The sequence below is a fragment of the Schistocerca gregaria genome, chromosome 11, assembly GCF_023897955.1.
Source record: "Schistocerca gregaria isolate iqSchGreg1 chromosome 11, iqSchGreg1.2, whole genome shotgun sequence".
NCBI lineage: Eukaryota > Metazoa > Arthropoda > Insecta > Orthoptera > Acrididae > Schistocerca > Schistocerca gregaria.
The window spans coordinates 54174774-54197709 of NC_064930.1; the positions used below are offsets into that span (position 1 = coordinate 54174774).

The 22936-nt window shown below is 40.2% G+C and overlaps 1 protein-coding gene across 6 annotated transcripts in view; it reads right to left on the bottom strand.

Annotated features, from left to right (window-relative positions):
* Positions 1–22936, bottom strand: part of LOC126295179 (Y-box factor homolog) — a 116115-nt gene that overhangs the window by 14661 nt on the left and 78518 nt on the right. For all 6 annotated transcript variants that reach the window (XR_007552402.1, XR_007552401.1, XR_007552400.1 and 3 more), the window contains exons 3-6: positions 19995–20028; positions 12532–12805; positions 6244–6374; positions 2976–3137 (exon numbers count right to left, since the gene is read on the bottom strand). Coding sequence is in view for 3 of the 6 variants with exons in the window: in XM_049987484.1 (XP_049843441.1) it covers positions 2976–3137; positions 6244–6374; positions 12532–12805; positions 19995–20028 (601 nt within the window). In the remaining 3 variants the exon portion in view is untranslated. The remainder of the gene's footprint in view (positions 1–2975; positions 3138–6243; positions 6375–12531; positions 12806–19994; positions 20029–22936) is intronic.

Consider the following 22936-nt stretch of genomic DNA (forward strand, 5'->3'; position numbering starts at 1 on the left):
TTAAGGAGTTTGGTGCACCACAACACCTGCAACCTGGTGTCACATTCCACCAGGATGGGACACCACCTCACTGCTTCCTAGAAGTCCGTCACTTTAAATGGAAGGTTTTGATGTAGGTGGATTGGACAAGATGGACCATCAATTCCACAGTCCCCACACCTCACACCACTTCTTCCTGCAGGGTTTTATAAAAGCTCTGGTGTACCACACCAAGGTTAAAGAACTACATGACTAAGGCATGCATTTACAATGCATTTTAAGATGTCACTATGGAAAGAAATGAACTTCAGAGTGGACATTATTCGTTCCACTGTGGGTGTGCACATTGTGTGTATGAATGAGGAAACAAAACTTTAGGCATTACTGATGACATGTTGAAAACTAGTTATATCTAGTATAGCTTTGAGGGTATTAAAGCCTTGCTTTGTGAAGATAATATATGGATGCCATGTAGTTTACTGGTGACCAGCTTTGGATACGAGAGAGAGAGAGAGAGAGAGAGAGAGAGAACTTTGTCGATACTGATTTTCACTTCTTGTTCTTTTTCATATCAGCACTGCATTCCTGCAATTGTGAAGCCACTTGTGATGTGACAGAAAACAGTTGAGGAGTAAAAACTGGCACAGTGCAGTAATGTCCATACAAAACAAACAAGTTCACACTTCGACAAGGACCTACCTTTCAAATCAACATATTAAATTAAAAGAGGAGCTCGTTTCTGTTTAGGAGTGCCAGATAGGGCCATACAGATGACGTAAGGAAATGCGAGAGAAAATGTGCAGCGATGTATCAGTTGAGTAATTAGTCACTGACAAAGTCCACATGTGTAAGCAGATTAATTTCGAACAGTGCAGTCTTGACCACACTGGAATAGATCTAGACTGACCTTCAGTTAATTATCTAAAGACACGGGGCAGCAAACTGCACTACCGCATTTTGATGGCACAATTTTCAAATGCTGCGTTTCGCACAAGATTGTAGCTTTTTATGGCTATTCAAGATATTGCAGTTGTGGATGAGAATGTGGGTTTTTGGCCCAAGGACAATCCCACTATATGTAGAAGTCTGAAAGGATCCCGTTTCTCACTATGATACGGGCCAGGATATCATCATCATAATGCTTGATCATATTTTTAAAGGTGTGCAAATGAAACTAAATGCTAATTAGATGAGGTGAAAGCGGATAAGAAAAATTCCCAGATTTACAGGTTAAAAATTACTTTCCCCAGGCACAAGTACATTTTTTCCACGTTAAGAGACACTAGATTTCCTCTTTGAGCTGTAAAACCTATCAATCCTTTGAACGGTAAAGGTTGCATACACCAGTGTAGACCTCCTACACACTTTACAGAACTAAACCAAGCAAAAGAAAGCGCAATTTGGAAAGCGATCTGATTTGTGGCAATTTACACTGCACATTTTTGTATTACGGAAGTAAAATACAAATTCCACGATAGTTTATAAAGTACTGAAACAGATCGTGATGCACTTTTGTCAGCTAATCATAGCTCCTGTTATGTAATCTCATCAGCCAATGACCGCAGATATTCAGAGCACAGGACATGCTATTTAGTCATCCAACAGCAACATCACTTTAGTGCAAACACAAACAGAAAGTTAATGGTTTAACTTAGTATACATATACTGTATCTACATGAAAGCTAAGCTTTCACATATAATTGTAATACTGGTAATAAAAAAGATTTTTCTTCTTTACTAGGGTGTGGTTAGACAGGATCCTAAGAGCACAGCTTAATATTTCTGACAAGCGTCTAACATTTTGTCTATTGTCCGGCTGAATAGATGTTTCGTCAAGCACTGACTTCTCCATGGAAAAGCTAATTACATATATGCAAGAACTAAAATATGAGAAAATGCAAAACACAATGCACGAGGGTTAGTGTTACTCTTTAGCATATATCAAACATACACGTGCTCGTGAAATATTAATCAGTAAACAGCTGGTCTTCTATGCCTGAAACTTAAGTGGCTGGTGCTGAAAGTGTTAAGTTTTGGATATGAGTCAAACACTCGGTGATTTAAGAAATTCTTTGTACAGTCTCACACCTTGCGTAAAAGTAAATCATGTATTCTCGAACGACTAATCTCCAGTATTTTCCTCAACAAAATAAAAATGTAATCAGTTGTCATATGAAACCCAAAGCAGTTTGCTGCTACAAATATTGCACGGTTTTCTTCCTAAAACCTCCGACATTTTACTATCGCAATGCTTTTGTATGCACTGTTTCTATTGCCGTAATCGGAGATTTACTTTGCAACTTTCGTGTTATTCTTCCGTTTAGGTTTTATTGCTGCACTATTATTCTGGAATGTTTTTTGCCAGATGAAAAAATTTCATTTTTCCAGGATTTCCCACTTGTCCAAGGGCATATTCATCCTGTAATGCCTCAGCTGTAAGACAAGGAATGTCCAGACAAAGCAAACAAGTTCGCACTTCGACAAGGACCTACCTTGTAAAGCAACATAAAGAGGATGGCAGCACCACTTGCTATTCACGTGTGCGAATTCTTTTAACAAATTCAAGGCAACTGGATTAAGCTCGATTCAGCATCTCTGTCCCACTGAAATAACCACCACGAAGTCTGGGGCTTACCACACCAAACAACTCATTCCACAAAATAATGACGTCACATTTTGCTCAATGCTGGCACAAATGAACTGAGCTGAACAGAAGTGCCGGGGCTTTTCTAAGATTAGTTCAAGATGCTCTACTGTTTGTCAATGACAAATTCAGGCCCGTAGACATCTATGTCGTGCAGGCTGGTGAACTTTCAGGTCCACTGGATACATGCTTTTGTTTGCAATCACTACAATATACTTTACACTGGTTTCACGGGTACAGGGACTTCACACATTGCTGAGAGGAAGTTACAATTACAAACCTTTACTACTGTACGAGAGTTGCTATTTTTACAATTTGCATTTCACCATACACGTTTCAGCAGTACACACACCTGGCCATCCTGGCTCCTGGGACGCCTCGGAATGCCGCCTCCACGTCCTCCGCGGAAGTTGCGGCGGAAGAAGCGGCGAGGCGGACCGCCACGGCCTCGGCCACCACCGCGACCCCCCATGCCGGCATCCACAGGCTCGTAGTCTCCCTCACGACCGTCGCCCTGCAGATGTAGAGTACGGTGTTTGGGACACTCTTCTGGATACTGGATTTTCTACCAAGAAAAACTATTTCCCGTATTTGTTAATGGGCAGGACTGAATTTGTATACACCTGTAACCAAGTTTGTTAAATTTGCTGATCCACTGGTCCAATTTACGTCCAACGTAAAGTCCACGGTCTTCTTCTATCGAAGCTAGAAACATAGTCTGTATAGTGTTACTAACTAAACACAGAAAGAGCCTCTGTTCCATACGTACAATGAGAGATTTATATTGCGACAATCTAGCGTCTGTTCAGCACATATTGCCTATTTCAGGTGGTAGTCATTAAGAGCAAGCACTTTAAAGTGCTGTCAGGCTTGAGAATGAATCCATCAATTCAAATGTCACCAAAATACATACACTACATACCATATCTCTTCACAAGATCAGCCAATAGCACAGCCCAAGGACACAATAGCCACAATTTACAGCACCGTCTTCAATTAAATATGACAGAGCTGTGGCAGAGCAAAATGCTCCGAAACAGGTAGAAAATGTTTACATCGTGAAAATACACAGCCTGTGGCCACTGAAATGTTATGCAGAAGTCACATTTAGAATAAATTCATGTGTCATTGGCATCAAACCACCAGATGTAGATATAATCTCCCTAACAGGTAGTTTAACTAGCGTTTAAACTGGAAAGTGTGATACAACATAAAACCAAACTAGTTGTGTATGCTGCTTTGGGGTAAGTTAGTGATACATTAGGGACACCCAAATGTAGCATTGTCACCCCCACCCTTCCCCCCAAAAAGTTCAATCCTGTACCCTCAAGGCAAGCAAGGTGATAGTCTTATTTTAGTGCCTGATACCACCCAATTCCTTGAGCATGTACAATGATATGTACTACGAGACAATTCTTAGTCTACTCAAGTACATCAAGAGCAAATGGCATGGGCTACTCACGGACAGAGTATCTGCTCCACGATAATTTGTGTCTACATGTGCCTGATTTCACACGAAGTGTAATGGTCAAAATCAAGTGGGAGTGTTCTGTATCTTTTCTTTTGAACACACCTTACTTTGTAACTTTCAATGGATACCCACAATGGTACAAGTCACAGACAAACCTGACCTAAACATTTACATTTAAAACCTTTGTTAACCAGTACAGTAGCTGTACATTGTTGGGAAGGCTGTCAAAAATACAGAGGGGCCAGTGAATTAATCCAACTGTAACAGCACAGAAAACCTGCGGGCCAAGACTCCAGTTAGAGTGCAGCACACAGGTTTAGCTCTTAATCTCTTACATTTTCTAGCACAAACAATGTTACCAGCACTGTGTAAAAAAATATGAGGTCACTTCAAAAAATTCTGGAGCATTCATAATGTCATGCCTGTGGTGTATTTGGGTGAAATGCAGCTGGCATTCCTGCACACACCTGTTTAATGTGTAATTTTTGGAGGGTTCATTATTGTACGTCAGTTATTGCTCAGTGCTGTACCAAGTGGAATGTTGTCTCACAGTTTGCATATTTCAAGATGAAAGAATTACAGGACCAACACATCTGCATTAAATTTCATGACAGACTTTAGGAAAACTTTACAGCAACACACTAAGACACAAAGCCTACAGTGAGGAGTTAAGGCATACTCTGCTTTACAAATGGTGCACACGGTCTTTTTTTATCTCATCCGGTCAGGTCAAATGTCAAAGCTGTTTCGATAGTTTTCTTTGAACAATTAGTTCATCATGAATTCATGACAGGGGCAAACTGTTAATCCATGGTACTACTGGAATGTGTTTGAACACCTGGGAGTAAATGTGTAAAGGAAACAGCCTGGAATGTGGAGAGACAATTCACAGCTCTTGCAACACATATCACACCCACACAATCATCCCTGTTGGTATGCGACTATTGCGCAAAAACACACAACACTGTGCTGCCTCATTTTCTGTACCCTCCAGACCTGGTCCCTGTGGAATCTTTTTTCTGAAGTTGAAGACCCCACTGAAAGGATATATTTGCAACAACTGACGAGGTAAAGGAAAATTTGCGACGGCACTTTGCACGATCCGGCAAGAGACACACCAAGACTGCTTCCGGAAGTGGAAATGACACTGGGAGCAGTGTATCAATTGTAAAGAAGATTATTTCGAAGGAGACCGTGCACATTAAGTAAAAGGTAGGCGTAGAAAAAATTTTGTGGACAACGTTTTGGAAATTTTTAGAATAGAACTCTTACGAGGTTGCTAAGTTATAGCCGTCACATAAGGTTAGACCCGACAAAATGAAGCTCTATAGTAAACTGATATCACAAGCAGAAATAGGTTTAAATTCATACAACCTGAGGGGAGAGGGGGGAACCCACCAAAATAGTGGTGCACACGCAACCCTAACAACTGATGTCCAGTAATATTATAGAGCACTATGACACTATCTTCAACCAGATAGATGTTCATTTCCATAATTTTAATTTCTTCAGTCTTTGCGATTTCAATACTATGGATTTTTTTTTCTTTTTTTTTTTTTAGGGGATTTTCCTTAATTCTAACTGCATAAAATTAATGACAACCAATAATATGCTATACAGGCACTGATTTTTGATATCACGTAAAAATCTTACAATTTACCTAAAAAAAGGTGTGTGGAAACTATTTACTGTAAGATTAACAGATCCTAAAAGTTTTCGTCAGTATAATAAGTGAAGAAACATGTGCACTGCACATGGTTGATTAAACACAGATATGGAAACTGTGGATATAATTATGTCTGTTAAAAATGTCAAACAATACATGTAATTTCAAGAAATAAATTTGGTATCATTAATGTAAAATTATCAACATAAAAGAACAAAAATGTTTATACCATCCAAAATTTATAAATGTAATTGTGGCAGAGTATACATTTGTCTCATCTAGTTTAGGTCAGTTTCAGCAAAGCACCGTACCACAGTGCAAGTTTTGAAGCATGTATCTGATACTTTTTCACCTGTACTATAAACATAAAATTATAAGCAGATACATTTTAATTCAGATTTACAGAATTGGGACCCATTAATCTACTGCAGAAAACAGGTAATTAATCAAATCTATCCACTTCATGGTGAGACTTGCACTTACAGCTCCATCTTGAGCCTGTCCATCACGTGGCAGTGGTCTCCTCGGTCTGTTGTTGTAGTAGTTGGGCTGGAAACGTCGCCTCGGTCTGTATCGCCTCGGACCTCCGTCCTGGCCCGTAACGTATGGGGCATCTGCAAAAAATTAAATGTACTGTTAGTATAGTATTTGACAGGACACGCACATCTCCCACGCCTGTACAGTCAAGCTAAGAAACATGACTAACTACTAACAAGGGCACCATCACACCTGATCACAGATCTTGATATGTCTCAGGTGTGTTGTAGAGGGACCTGTCTCTAGTAACTGGCTGGCAGCTTTTGATGTGACGGCCCCTATCTCCTGAGAAGTTTTAGTTTTATGCGTATCTCCTATACTCACATCAGTCCACTCAACCAACTGAGTGTAGAACTGTGTAGCGTTACATGACACCTGATTAGCAGCTATCATGTTGGCAGTACCGGTTCAAAGCATGCGTGTGTATTTTTCTTCACATCGATTTGTGGAGGGGGAAGGCTGATCAGATGGTTTTAGTCCACTTTGCCAAGCCTCTATTTTTGAAAGCAAGTTAAAATTTTCATGAAAAATTTTTAAGCATTCCAGACTTACAGAAGATTAAAAGAAATTGTTTCCAGGGAAGATTTGATGAAAATACGTTCTTTAATTCTGCATAAATTCAGTGCACTTGTCTTCACAGAAACATTCCACAACACTTCATTTGCTTCAAAGAATGCATTTTTAAAAAAATGCAAATTAGCTGTTTTTCAGGAGCACTTCTGAAAAATCTGCAGGTCAGCAAGGCAGTAGCTTGCATTAAATGTGCATGGTATTCAAGAAATGTGTTTTCAGTTGCCTCTTCAGCAAATACAATCCAGAAACAACGCACATTGCAATGAAGTTTGGTTTATTTATTAAATTACTATGGTGAAAATTACTTTTTGAATAAATTTGCACAAGATACCGTATGTCAAAATCAAAGCTATCTAAACTATTAGCACGGTAGGCACGGACCACCAAGATGCTGCAATACTAACTTCATCAAAATGTTAGTAACATTACAAGTGTAAGAGGTATGGATAAAACTCTTCTATTTTTTGGAAATTAGGACACAAGAAAAACTGCTAGGCAGATACTCTTGGCAAGTCCCTCTTACACCATACCTAGAATTAATCAAAATCCATGATTAACATGGATTACAGTCCCCTCATTAGTATTTTAATGATCAACTAGGTGAACCACTAATCTTCCCAAGGGAAGAACTCTGGACTTTGTAACAGATTGCAGTAGGCTGGGTCTTCTGACAGTTTTACCTAATTCAGCATTCTTACAACCGATACTATGTTCTGTTAGGTGAAGTCACGTTACAGACACACTACTACGTTCATCATGAAAATAAACCTGATGGAAACAAAAACCAATGCAGTAACTGGTCATAAGCCATAGCAGATGGAAACTGGGGTTACACTGAAGTAGATCCTACTAATGTGTTACATACCTTATTACTAAGTAACATTAAACGAAACTAGAATATTCAAACATATTAACAGCCATCAACATTTTTCTTAATCACACTTTAGCTATTTAGTTTTCATTTCAAGAATTGTTTAGTGTCACTGTGTACTGTTGTGCTCCGATTCCCACGTTAATACGCAGTATGAAAATGGCTGAGGCTGCTTCCTGCTACATAGTGAAGCCACGCATGTTGAACACAGTTAAAAAATGCCAAGAAATAGGTGGTTGTTAATGCTTTTCACGAATTTCTAGAAAAATCTGGCTTTTAAGTTTCTCCGAGAGACTTAATTTGATACAGCTCAGATCTAAATGCATGCTGGATGTACAGTGGAAAAAAAGATTGGTAATCTGGTGCTATTCATGGATCACTGGTTCAAGTATTCTGTCATTCCTTTTTCAGTGAATTTGAAATACCTACATCTTGTAATTGTGAAACTGATTATTTTTAATGAATAATACACATTTTCTAATTATATACTGCATGCGAAATTCCTGTTTTCATTTCAGATACAAATTCTTAGTTATTGATATTTTTATGAAAGACTTAATAAGGGTTGCTTACTGTAAGAGAACTTTTTACAACAAATTAAAAACCAAATACTCTACACACTCACTCACTCACTCACTCACTCACTCACTCACTCACTCACTCACTCACTCACTCACTCACTCACTCACTCACTCACTGCCGAGATGAACAGCACATCAAAAGAAAAGGAGAAAATGTGGCGCCTACATGGCTTTGTCAATTCTGTCGTCGATTCAATCATCAATGTAGCAGATGACAGTTCCAGAACTGAAATACGCTTCTTGGATTACGATACAGAAGGAGCCAAGAGTACCAGATGAATGACTAATTAGTGGCTTCAGTATTCAACAATACACTGAAATCCCTACAGTATGATTTTGCAAGCTCCCTCAAAATTACTCTGTGTTTATAAGTTAGGAAATTTCCACCACTTGTTTATAATCAGAATATCATGTTAGGTGAGAAAGTACTTCACACTCATATGGCCATCTAAAAAGTGTACAGTAGTGCTGGAGTTTTGCCAAACATTACTTCATTCTCTTTAAAAATTAAATGACATTCAAAGCTCATCTACTTCCGAACTACAACTGCTCAAGTCACTGCAGGTTAGATGGATCAGCTGGCTGGCCAGTGCTGTCCACATTAAATGCAGCAGTAAAGCAGTTGTCCCGCATTATTTATCAGACCATGTGCATGTAACAGCATAAAACTTATCTGTATGATATTACTTGACTGTAGCAGAGGGCTTAGCTTCCACTCCACAAGAAAGATTCAAACAAAAGTGGAAGAATACATGGTGTAATGTTTGCATCAAATTTATTTTTATGATGAACACAATGTAGCAACAGCACAAGTTTTAACTTGTATTAAAGGTTCAGATCTTAAATCAACCACAAGAAACATCACTTTCCACTTGCAGCTGTAAAACTTTTTATTCTGCTACTGCAGGTTCAGCATTGCACTACTGTCAAGAAGCAATAACCATATAATGCAATGGATACAGAAAGTAATAGGGATTATACAATAATATTAACAAATTCTGCACTCTTAATATGCATATACTTAAAATAAATTCTTGAGTATGTTGCTCTCTCTGAATAACATTCCCTCCAAAATGAGGCAGTTCTGTAACTAAATTATAGGAGTCAAAACTCACAGCTTTAAGCAAAAAATGATGTCCTTAACCGAAGCTTAAAAACTGTTCATTCTAGACGTTACAAAGGTAGAAATTAGATGAAGCAATTAGTTACATGAAACCAAAAAATGCCTTTAAATATTTGATGACATTACATAGAGCAGTAAATGTATTAACTCTGTGGCAAAAATGGTCATACTCTTACAAGTGTAAAGTAACTGCGAGAATTTGAATGTGGCAGGAAGATTTTATTTACACTTGAAATGAAAAATCTCTGAAAAATTTAAGACCCCTCTTAGTAATGTATCTTGAAGCAAGATTTCATTTCAAGATGTATAATTTTCACAGTTCACTACACACAGGTATTATCTGTGCATAAACTACACATTTTTGACAAAATGGAAACAAAGCCTTAAGTGGTGCATTATAATTACATTGTTGATTTTCATTTACAATACGAACATTTTGTGAAGACTATAACAAAAACATGATGCCTACACTTTCGTAGAGTGAGGAAGTGTACATAAAGCATCACACCATGTCACTAGTAACCGCCATGAAACTGGAGAATGTAGTTGGGGAAAAAGGTGAATGATAAAAAGAAGCAAAAATTTGCAACATTTTCTGAAAAGATAACTAAAAAGTCTTGTGCATTAAGGGTAATTTTCCAGGTCAGTTATCAATTCCTTCCACATAATGAAGAGTGCTTTCAATGTGATTTAACATCATAATCTGCAACATTAAATAGTAACTGGAAAAATCTAATCTCGGGTTATCCACGTTTTTCAGTCATCCACGCAGTACTGTTTTCCAGGTTGTACTCATCTGAACTGGTTTGTGTTCAACTACTAAATTGAAGCTCTTCAAGACTTAAATGTTTTAAAGAACTGCCATAGTTAATTTCTATCTTAACACTAACTGGCACAACCAGGTAATGTAAACAAACAACAAGAATATTGCATAGACTAATTTTGGGGTCCATATATAAACCAGTTATTTTAAGCTTTTTGTAAGCACTATCAGTGTCAAAATGTTAGGATATTTCAATATATGTCACTTTCTAACTGCCAGTCAAGTCTGAGCAAATTTTATACACAACATCCCACTGGTTCCATCAGCTTGTATACCTAAAATTACTTCAGAGCAAATGCTAGATGTTTAGATCCACGTGTTTAAATGACGCTAACTCTACTTGGTGAAGTAGTCACATATACAGGACGATGTATGGTTAAACAGCAACAATATTGAGATCTCTGCAACAAATTAAATATACCATAATTTCATGAAAACTTTTCTGTTCATGGTGAATTTTGTTAACATTGTTTGATCTTTGATACAGCCTCGAGGTTGGAAACATTTGCCACATAACATATGTAGGTCTAATGTGACCCATTCATTTATAGTAGTTTCACTACACATATATTGCAGCACATTATGGAGGCAAGATTGCTATCGAATGTTTTTTAACTTCCTTGCAAATTTGAGCAAGAATTTGAATATGATTAAATTCTAAAGTTTCTTACAGTAGTGGTGATTCAAACCAATTTCTTAAAAGAACTCAAGCTGATGCATCCCACTGTCTTATTTAAGGCTGAATTTGGTTAACAGTGTTTGTTAAAACATTTTTAAAAATCATCTCAGCTTACAAACTTTTTGTTGCACTCTTAGAACCAATCTCTCTCTCTTTCTCTCTCTCTCTCTCTCTCTCTCTCTCTCTCTCTCTCTCTCTCTCTCTCTCTCTCTCACACACACACTTACTTTCAAGCAAAGGGTAGCTACTGCTGATTTATTTTGCACATAAAACCTCCATGCCACTCCAGTCAACACAAATTATAGAACCCAGCTGCCAAATATGCACACTGTCCTAGCTGTTATTCTGTTTATTAACTGCAGCAATGCCTGCTGAAAACTAATGCATGTACTGACATCTGAAATTGTGCACCACTTTTTATGAATTTATTTTTATATAAATTCTAGGCTACACAATATCTTCATTATTGGAACGTGAGGCAGAAGCACTTCTTTTACATGACAAAATGCAAATTATTACACCACCACACAAACAATATTATCAATGCAACTTAGTGACATTTACCATGAACTAGGTGCCATACGTATTAAAGTGGCAACAGATCCATAGAACTTGCTTTCTAAACTGACTAGATGCCATGTTCTGTGACATACTTCAACTACGTTGTCGAAAGATGTTCACACCAGTAGTCAACTAATCAAAGTTACTTTCACATACTTTTCGCTTAGCATTTTGATAATTCAAATATTTACTATTTTTATCTTCAAGTTCACCCTTCTTTTACAGATGGGCTTATTAAGAAGCTGAAATAATCTGATATTTTTTTATCATCATTATTCAGATGTATCACGCAAGAACAAAGCTCCAGATGAATTAATTCCAGTGAGGGACTTCACCAGACCTGTATAGAAGCACACAGTAGCAGTGTTGACAACTGATCAGTACACCACCACCACCACCACCACCACCACCACCACCACCAAGTTAATACAACAGAGCATCCGCCCTCACCTTGCTGTTTAACGCAACATCATCCTGTCAAGTCACAGTACAGTGTTCAGTTTTGCGGAGGAAATTTACTGTGGGAATTGCTCACAAAGCAGAAACTAATTCTACAACCAACAAGGTCTAAATAAATACAGCCTATGACAAAAAATACCAGCTCATTCTTTTTTATCTGTTAAAATGCTGTATTAAAGCTAAAGGGGGAGCCATTTCATTTCTCTGGGGGTCACAACTAACTTGCACAGTGCAGGTTTCAAACCTGTGCTCTAGTTAGCTGTGTCAGTCCAGAACACAAAGATACACGCTAAACCCTGGCAAGACCACTAAATGCCCACCGATCATAAGTAACTCCACCTACACACATACTTTCAATTCTTTCAATGTATGCTTAATTTGCACCACTTCGAAATTAAAGATATTCTGTGCTGTCAACTTGCACCTGCACATTTAGCCCAAGTAATAATAGAAGAGGATTAGAAGATTTGCAGACAGACACAGAACGTAACGCAGCAGGTGAAGCGACTTGTCAAAACCTGCACCCCGCAACGTTAGCCGGAAAGTATGAGCACCTGTCCTCACCTCCATCATCTCGCTGTGGAGGAGGGCCTCTCCTCATGCCGGGGGGCCCGCCTCCACGAACGCCGGGTGGACAGCCACGGCGCGGGTAGTAGCAGTGGCGAAAGCCACGCCTCCTGTCGGCGGCATAGGGAGAGCCCTTCACCGGTTCGCCGCCAGGTCCCGTCACGTTCGCAGCCTCGTTGCCCTTCTCGCCCACCACCACGTCGAACTCCACTACTTCGCCGTCCCCTACACTGCGTACAGCTTTGCGTGGATTGTTCTTGGCGATTGCAGACTGAAATGGGGACAGAACAGTTAAAACCTTCAAGAACTTTATAATAGTTTACAGGAGCTAGTTAATTATCTTTCAATGAAAAGCATCACTAAAAGCCAGGTTTTGGAGCGGTCAGAAAAATCTCACTCGGCAGGTTACCAATTAACAATTTAGATGTCGCGCAAGACAAAAGTTGTCCCGTACAGAAAGAAAGATTACCATTTTTAGCACCACCAGTATAGCAGAAGATTGACTCCCGTGAATCTAGCTAGTGCCAGATCAGTCTCGCAAGGACTTGAGTAAATTGGATGTAAACTGAAGAACTGTCCAGACATTCAAGTAGATGAAGCAAAAATTCCAAGAATGGGGGTCTGGATTGTGTTCCTCTAAAACACTTTAGGACGAAAGTACCTCAGAATGCCAGATCTCAGACTGCAGATACTGCCTCAAAAAAAATCAGATCGGAATACATGCTTGTATTTGGAATAACGTAACTGGAAGGAAATGACGATCGTGACGATAGGAAGGAAGGATCTTCTAACACATTTAATCATCTAATGCTTGTTTCTATTGTGATTATCCTGCCAGTAAAAATTAGTCTTTGCAATGTTGTAATTTGAAAATGGGTACTACAATATCCGACGTATGTCTAAATGCGAGGACATTTATCGGGCACTTATCCCAATAGCTTTTGCGACGAGCATCAGGAGATCTCTGCTCAGATAGTGATGAGGGGCAAATGCTTTTAATAACTGAAATGCCAGCAGATACAATAAACTTCAGGGTGTATACACAGACCAGTAAATTGTGTTTTCCCAGTTGAAAGTAAACTTTTTCCCAGGCAAACATACACTTTTTTCGTGTGTGGCAGTATATTTTCCCCTCAGAACAGGGGACCTTGTCAATCCTTCGAACGGTTAAGGTCTTTACAGCAGCACAGGACTTCCCAGCACTTAAGGAAACGAACCCCAGAAAAGAAGCATGTTTCAGAAAGCTCTCCAACGTTTAGCAACACGTACGATGTGCTGCATAAATATATATTCCAATTCCGAACAAGGCACCAAGGTTTCTGAAAAACAAAGAGATTGAAATGTGCTTTTGTAAGCCAATCAAAGCTCACACGTCACACGACCTCACCAGCTGACGGTAGCAGATATCCGCATCATACGACACGACAGTAGCCGACAGCACCACTACTTAAGTAGTGCGAACACACAAATTAGAAAAGGTAATGGGTAAAATTAACTTCCACAGTGTAGCTACAAGAAAAGCTAAGGTTTCACACAATATTTGTCGTCTTTGCATGTTTTCTACTTTAAGGTACGTGAGACAAAAGTGCCAGTAAAATTTTAAGTAATGATAAATGTCTTCTTTTACACTCTAAATTCTGTCAACAGTAAGTGATTTATCCTTATTTAAATCTTAACACTTCGAGAGAGAACACACCGTGATTTAAGAAATTCAAAGCACTTTCGTACACTTAACAATTCACCTTGCGTGAAGTGAAATTCACTCTTAAAGCGAGTCTTTTCGAACCACCATTTGCAACACTTTCCTATAACCTGTTAGGCCGTTATTACATTAGGCCAGACACGCCACCGGTGGTGTTGCTCCTCATTGGGACTAGATAGTAATGGAGCCTATTACACTAGGGCCACCACCACCACCACCACCACCACCCACATCGGCCGCCACAGGTGACAGTGTCTTGGCTGGGCATTGTGTTAAATGGAGCCTGTTACACTCTGGCACCACAACCGCTACTGTTTGGGCACCGTGTCTTCAGTTCGACGTGTCCACGAGTGACCAGCTAACGCGTCTAACGACAACTATACGTATGTGCTCCTCCTAACCTTTTAATGGAAAGGGAACAGCTAAGGGAGAGGAAGATTCGTGTAGTCACGATAACATTATACTTGCGAGGCTTTACGAATAAATATAATGCTTAAATACTTACGAAGGTTATTCCTCTCAACCGAGAACTGCTGCTCAATATCCAGCAGAAATTAACAAATAATTTCATTCCGAGCATTTAGTTTTAACTGCTTATTACTGTAAGCATCAGATCTGGTGTCCCGAATTGCGAGATGATGAGAACTACACGAACGAAAACTTCGGTATTCACTCGTGTGTCCGATAACTTCTGGCATTCTGTCAGTGCTGCTTCCAGCTTCACGATTTTCCCTTTTGCTGTGTCCGAGGGCCTCATTACACTACGTCACCAAGCGGTGCAGCCAGCCGCGCCACCTGAGGTGCTGTTCCTATCGCATTAGGCCGCCAACTGTGAAGTTTGTAACTAGTTTGATTCCTTTATTACAACAGAAAAATTGGCTGAAATATGTCATGATGATTCAGAATCCTTTTCTGTACTTTTTAAAGTTCTGACCAGCTCACTTCCTATTCATCAGGATAATTCATATTGCATTTCCAGTAGGTATTAAAGAACTGGAAAATTTAACTCATTAAATTTGAGTTTTTGTAAAAGCGGGCTGACTATCTCCATCTTTTCCATTGTTACGAATTTCCTAGCACATTTCTTCAGCCGACTTCAAATGATCTATATGGTAGTTTCTCCTGAAATTTCACATGAAAGAATGCTAAAATCCACTCAAGATGCTCCATTTCTTCGAAGAAAAGATTTATGGAAATATTTCTCAGTTGCTGAACACTCCAGAGTAAAGTGAGCTGGTAACAGCTTTCAAAACGACACTAAGTACTGAATTAAACATTACCCTTGTTCACTCTAACCGTGTACAAGTTTTTGTTTAGTGAAAAAAGGTCATATGCACCTAAGTCAAAACTACAGAACACAATGACACACACGTTAAAAACAACTATACATGAATCCCTACTGACAGTGTCGACAGCTAAAAACAGGGGTGTGAAGAAAGGACTACGAAAGACACCATGCTGAAACAGAGGTAGAAAACTAAACATTAAATGGCCGTCGCCATATTGCTTTGACAGATAAAAAGTAAAATGTGGTTGGCAGGGCGTACATCATTTGTTAAAACGGCCGATAAACTCTGATGGCAAACCCAAGTAGGAATGTAAATGTTAGAAACCTGGCATTAAGTCAAAGTGGGGGACAGTTAGAACTTGGGCACAATGTGTACTAAGTGGTGTGGCAGCACCAATTATCAAATGACGATGGCTAAAAAGACAGTGGCCAATACGCAACCTAGTTAAAATTACCTCCTCCTGGCAGGAGGGCTGGGAGGAGGTCGTCCAAGCTGCTGGGAGAGGCTTAAGAAGACAGAACTTATTCCCGTGAAGCGAGGACCAGAGGCAATACCAAAGTGACACCACCTCTTGACATTTGTCAACAGGGAGACCATTTGAGGGATTAGAGGAATTAGTGCACCGAGGTGCGAGGACTGCAGCCTTGGGAGCAGCATCAGCAACCTCATTTCCTGGCAGACCAACATGACCAAAAGGCCACATAAACATCACAGTGGCTCCACCAAAAGTGAGCCAATGAGTGTTCCTGGACCCACTGCACTAAGGGACCCACTGCACAGGGACTTTGTGAAGAGGACAATTAAATTCCTGTCACCGAATGTACTCGGTGGCCTGCTACAGGGCAAAGAGATCGGCTGTAGAAACTGAGCAGTGTGGCTGAAGTCAATAACTAAATACCTGGGTGCCAATGACAAAGCCACACCTAATACCACCATCAGTCCAAGAGCCATCACTGTACACAAAGGTACTATTGCAAAGTTAAATGGTAAGGTTGTGAAACTGAAGGTAATACAGTGAGGCTGGAGTAGTATCCTCAGGAAGTGAATGAAGGCCAAGAGGAGGGTGCTTTGATCTGCACCCCAGGAAATACCATTGAGGACACGTGGGAAATTGAGGAACCACGTACAGCGGGCTGCCAGGCTAAGACACACGGGAGGACCAAGAGTTTCCTATCTAGCGTGAGACCCAGGAATTTCGGAGTTTCAACAAATGGAAGAGCAAGAGGGGAGAGATGTGAAGATGGTGGGGGAAACCAATTGCTTCGCCAGAAAGCAATACGAATTGTTAGTGGAAAACTAAAGCCATTATCAATGCTCCAGGAGTAAAGACTATCAAGGACATCGTTCAATACATCCCTCAGTGAGACTAATTTGTGGAGAACTGCAATAGATGGCAAAATTGTTAACAAAAAAGAAGTTGGAGATGCCCAGCAGTAGACAGGCCATTATATGGTTAATAGTGATAGCAAAGATGATGACCCTCAGGAAGGAACCCTGAGGCACACCGGTTTCCTGGATAAACATGTCCCAACAAGACAGAACCCACACAAACCTTGAAAACTGTCTTAAAAATTCCTGAAGGAAACCTAGCAGTCAGCCACAAAAGCACCGTGTGTAAAGAGTACGGAGGATGCCAGTCCTCCAGTAGGTGTCTTACGCTTTCTCCAAATCCAAAAACAGCCAGTCTGGGATTTCCACAGAAAACCCTTCACGATATGGGCAGACAAAGTGACAAGGTGATCAACTACAGACTGCCGCACTGTGTAGTCGTTACTAAATTAAGAGACTAGCCACCGTACCAACTGGGCATGAATCATACCTTCTATCACCTTGCAAACACAGCTGATGAGAGAAGGAGGGGGGGTGGTCTTTTCTGGGCTTAGGTATGGGTACGATTGTAGCTTCATGTCAACATCCAAGAAATGTGCCCTCTGCCTACACACGGTTGTACGTATTAAGCAGAAAGTGCTTTCCCACAAAAGGCAACCTCTGAATGTGGACAAGAGTCTGGCTCTGGGGTGGAAGATCAGGATGAACTGAGAGCATGATCGAACTCTCTCACAGTGAAAGCACTCACGATTCTGAGGAAAGAAGAGTAGAGAATCAACCAAACCACCTCCACCCATTTCCAATGGAGGGCAGGGTGATAGAGGGAAGAGCTCAAAATTGACATAAAATGGCTGCCCAAGGTGTTGGATATAGCAACAGGGTCTACAATGACATCATCTGCTACTGTCGGGCCAGAAACTGGCTAATGGATCTTTGTCCCAGAGAGCAGTAGGAAGTTGGTCAACACGACAGAGGAAGTGGTTGAACTTTTAAAAGAACCAGTGAATGAAATCAAGCTAGCTTTTGTCATCCCGAAGAACTGGGTGAGGTAGCTGCCTAATAAGGTGAAGGAAGTCTGGCCTGGTGACATCCAATTAAGAGGGACATAAATGGTACAGAGGGAAAAGTAAGTTGGGGAAGGAAAAAGGCGAACTGCAACAGCTTGAAGATGGGTTGACTAAACATCATCCCGTATGAGCAGCAAGACTCCCCACAAGATGGAATGCCGACCTCTGGGGAAGGTCAAAATGCAATGGGAAGTAATGTGGATGTTCGAAGAGGTTGTGAGGATGCAATTTTATTTCCTGAAGGCAGAGTACAAAGGGGACACTGCGGTCCCACAGAGGATTTACAGCTCCTTTTAGCTTTGAAGGCCACAAACGTTCCACTGGAGGAGTCACGAGGAGGAAGAAATGAACGGGTGTCACCTCAGCGAATGCCGAGTGACCTTTAGCGAAGACTCGGCTGCTACAGGGCACAGACGCTGGAGGATCCTGCTCCACGAGGTCTACAGAAACAACTCGTTCGTGCTGTCCACCTGGAATCAACACAGTAAAACAGCCGATAGTACGCACCGGCAAGACGGAGGTCAGACGGGCTAAGGTTATCACGTGTCAATACCATCTAAGAGGATCTTCGAGTCAGTGAAAGAGATCATTTGCCTCTGTTGGGCTTCTTCGAGCCTATTTGGTTAGCAGAAAAAGACTGAGGTATTGGTTGGCTAGAAGAATGCAAGAAGTCTTCACGGGAGTAGTACTGTCCTTTCTGGCCTGCCAGTTGTATAGCTGGTGGCTGCATCCCTTGAGGCGAGAGTGGTGGCTTGTTGCACAGCTGGATGGGGGACAGTGATGCTTCCTTGACACTGGGCAATTTCACAACCTCAGAGCTGAATTTGAGATTGCACATCTCTGGCTACGTCCTTCATGGAGTGAGAAGTAACAAGAACAGAACTGTAAGTGCCAGACGGGAGAATGCAAGTTTTGCGACTAGCCAATACCTTGAGTGTGACTGGAAAAGGCAGTTTTTCCTTTACCCTTATCTCCTGAACAACCCACTCATCAAGATACACGGGACAATCCTGAAAGGAGGCAGCACAGCCACCACTGGTTGACGCGGCAGGGAGGACGCGGACAATCTCCCTCGTACACATCCCTACCACAGGTTACACATTTGGCTGGGTGTCTACAAGACATTCTAGTGTGGTTGAAACGATGACATTGATAGCAGCCCATCGGGTTTGGATTTTACGGCTGGACTGTGACAATTTCATAGCCTGCTTTAATCTTTGACAGAAGCATCACTATCAAATTTGAGAGAAAAAGAGTGCAGGTGGGCACTAAGGAAGAATTTTATTCGTCACCCGGCGGACAGCGATGACACCCTGATCGAAGAGGTAACATTGGATTTCAGCCTCTGTCACTGACAGACAATGCTAAACATTCTAGTAACACCCCAGGCATGCTTACCAAGGAAAGGGAAAAAAAAGAGTAGCAAGAGGGACAGACCTGCAGCACAGAAAGGAAAAGACGCTGCAAAGGCTGGAGCCCTGTGGTAGCCAAGACGAATCTACCAACGAGTGGCGAGCCCCTCGGGAGGGGGGCGGGGGGGGAGGGGGGGGGGGGTGCGGGGGAATGGACAAATTATTTGTTACAGTTCATCGAAATACATGATATTCGTGTGGGAACCTCTAAACCACGTGCCATGGAATGACTATATTCTAAGTGCTTGGCGTTGTTCTAGATGTAACAAATTTCACTATTTTAGCTCTTAATAGTGACTGAATTTTACACAATTTACGGCACACATCTGGCTTATTAGTGAGTTGTTCCCACACCTTTATCTACCTGTCTTCAGGTACCACTGAACTGTTTCTCTTATCTACTGCAAGTGGAGCTATGTTCTAACGAAAGTTATTAACAATATTACCAATTGGGTCATGTTTGCCACACTTTAAAAAGCCTGTATTTTAATTGTTACCAACGTACGTTTTCACCGGTAGGTTGACAACTTTGAAGCTGGCCGAGAACCTAAAACAGGCTGTGACGTTCTGAACACGCTGCAGCTCAGGTGGTTATTTCTAACATTTCATTAAAATCTCCACTAAGAAGATAACTATGCAATTATAAAGTAATTTTACTTACTTGATGGACAAAAACGTCATCTTTGGTGTCATTTCTGGAACAAAAAAAAGGTTCTATTACATATTTCCCAAGTATAAGTCTTACAAATTATAACAAGAATACTTTGCAACCTTACAAATAATGTCACAGTCTCTATACCGCATATGATTCTGCCCATCCAGCCAGTAATGAAACCACTGGTTTGAACAGAAAACGACAGCCTGGTCAAGGGCAACTTTTATGTAGTACAAATGTGCTCAAATTGTGTACCAGTAATCCCTTACTGTAGGTGGGGTTTTTAAGATTAAGTTCCAATTTTGTGATTTGGCTCAGGTGGATGGTCACCATGTGGTAGATTGTGGAATCAACAGTTATCCAAGAAGACATCTCAAACAAACTGATTTGTCTACTTTGAAATAGGGAAGATTATTCTGTGAAACTGAAATGTGAAATGTATAAAATAAGCTAGTGTAATGTACCACGTAACTGAAAATTCTGATGTCACTTTAAAGTAACAGTTCCAAATGTAAGAGGAAATTTGATGTGTATTGTTCCCAGCACACTTACAGGATTTGTACTAAGGTAATGTCATCACATGCAACATAACCCAAAATTCCTTTTTATTAGTTGAGTCACAAGTTGCTCACTAAATCCATAATGGGAAGACAAGGGCAGATATACTGGGTTACTGAACTAACCAAACTAATTTTAACATTCCTAACACGCACAAAACTGAAAAACTCCAAAAATCTTTAGCTTTTCGTTTATTTTTATATCCTGGGTCCACTGCGTAGTATGTGTTGTAAGGACATAATTATAATTCCAAATAAACTGATAGGTTTGATTCCTTCTCTCTTACCAAAAGCCTACTTCAACTGAATTGTCATTTACCAAGTAGCAGCTACTATACCTATAGTAGTAATTTCAAGACTAATAAACATGCACCATTAAATTATTAAATTTAAATATATATTTGCAATGATGACACTTTCTCACTTAACATGTCGGCAAGTTACTGCTTACACATGCCCATTACCAGAGAAAAAAACTTTTACATGCCGATTTTTCTCATTCGTATAGAGCTTGTGAACTGAACAATCAGTTTATTATCTGGAACAAATGATGCTTAGAAGCAGTAGTTACTACATACCCAGCTTTAATAGATTTATGTAAGCCACTCATTTCTTGCTTTACTGCTCTGAATTCTGGAACTAGCTGTTCTAGAGTTACCCCGAACTGTACCACCACATGACAATTTAACAAATTACAATGGCTTCTAAATTACTCTGTGCCTTAGGTGAAACATTAGTACTACAGGAAGTACTTGCTTTAACTATTTTTTAGAATTAAAAATGCAGAAATATTTTAAGAATAAACCTATATTGTAACATGAAACTTAATAGTAACATCACTCCAGACCTTCACGCACATTGTGCCTGCACATTTCTAATATGCACAATTTCTGGCTTGTGAACCATCCTGAGAAATAACTGCCACATGCTGAACAGCATTAATGCTTAACAGAGACCTTTGTTCAGATCTGATATACAAGTTCAACTGTGTCTTCATGTAAATTTCCATCAAGAATTTAAGGTGTTTAGCAGTATTGGTTTAAAGGCTTTTTTAAATTTCAAGGAAGTGTTCCATTTCTTAAGGACAGATCAGAACAACACACCAGGTGCAATATACAAAGGGATAGTGCAGTTTCTGGTCTATGCAGATGTGGATGTTAGTGCAAGGACATAACTAGCTGCTAAAGAAGCTAAAGGCACTGGTTACAGTTGCACTATAAATTTGATTGCACGTGAATATCAATAAAACCAAATACACATGAATAATACAACAAGAACTAAATGCAATGTTAGAAATTAACCAGACACAAATCTAATCTGCCAGTCAATTCATGTAACTGGGAACAATTGTAACATTACAGAACGAAAGTATGAAAATAAAACACGCATCCTACATGCTATTTTGGGCCGACACCATCTGGTGCAAAGATGCCCCATTTTTTCCCCAGAAAATAATCTTCACAGCTGCTTTGGATTTTATGCTGGTAACACGTTGATTGCAAATTTGTGATACAATTTTGAAAATCTCTACAAATACATGCCGTTCTTCAGTTTAAACTGTTTTCCGATATTAAAATACAACTTTGTAATGCGTTTTTGGAGGTGATTTTAGTCAGATTTTGCCGCCGCCACCGATTATGCCTTTCAGTGTTCAGTCTGAAGCATAGCTGCACCCCCACCCCCTTATAAAATTCCTCCACAATCCCCTATTCAGTGCTAACATTGGTGCCTCTTCTGATGTTAAACCTATTACTTCAAAATCATTCTTAACCGAATCCAGGTACCTTCACTTTGGCCTGCCTCAACTCCTCCTACCCTCTACTGCTGAACCCCTGAGTCTCTTGGGTAACCTTGCTTCTCCCATGCATGTAACATGACCCCACCATCTGAGCTGCTTCGCCCTGACTGCTACATCTGTAGAGTTCATTCCCAGTTTTTCTTTGATTTCCTCATTGTGGACACCCTCCTGCCATTGTTTCCATCTACTAGTACCAGCAATCATCCTAGCTACTTTCATATCCGTAACCTCAACCTTGATAAGGTAACCTGAATCCACCCAGCTTTCGCTCCCATACAACAAAGTTGGTCGAAAGATTGAACGGTGCACAGATAACTTAGTCTTGGTACTGACTTCCTTCTTGCAGAAGAGAGTAGATCGTAGCTGAGCGCTCACTGCATTAGCTTTGCTACACCTCGCTTCCAGTTCTTTCACTATGTTGCCATCCTGTGAGACTATGCATCCTAAGTACTTGAAACTGTCCACCTGTTCTAACTTTGTTCCTCCTATTTGGCACTCAATCCACTTATATTTCTTTCCCACTGACATTACTTTCATTTTGGAGATGCTAATCTTCATACCATAGTCCTTACATTTCTGATCTAGCTCTGAAA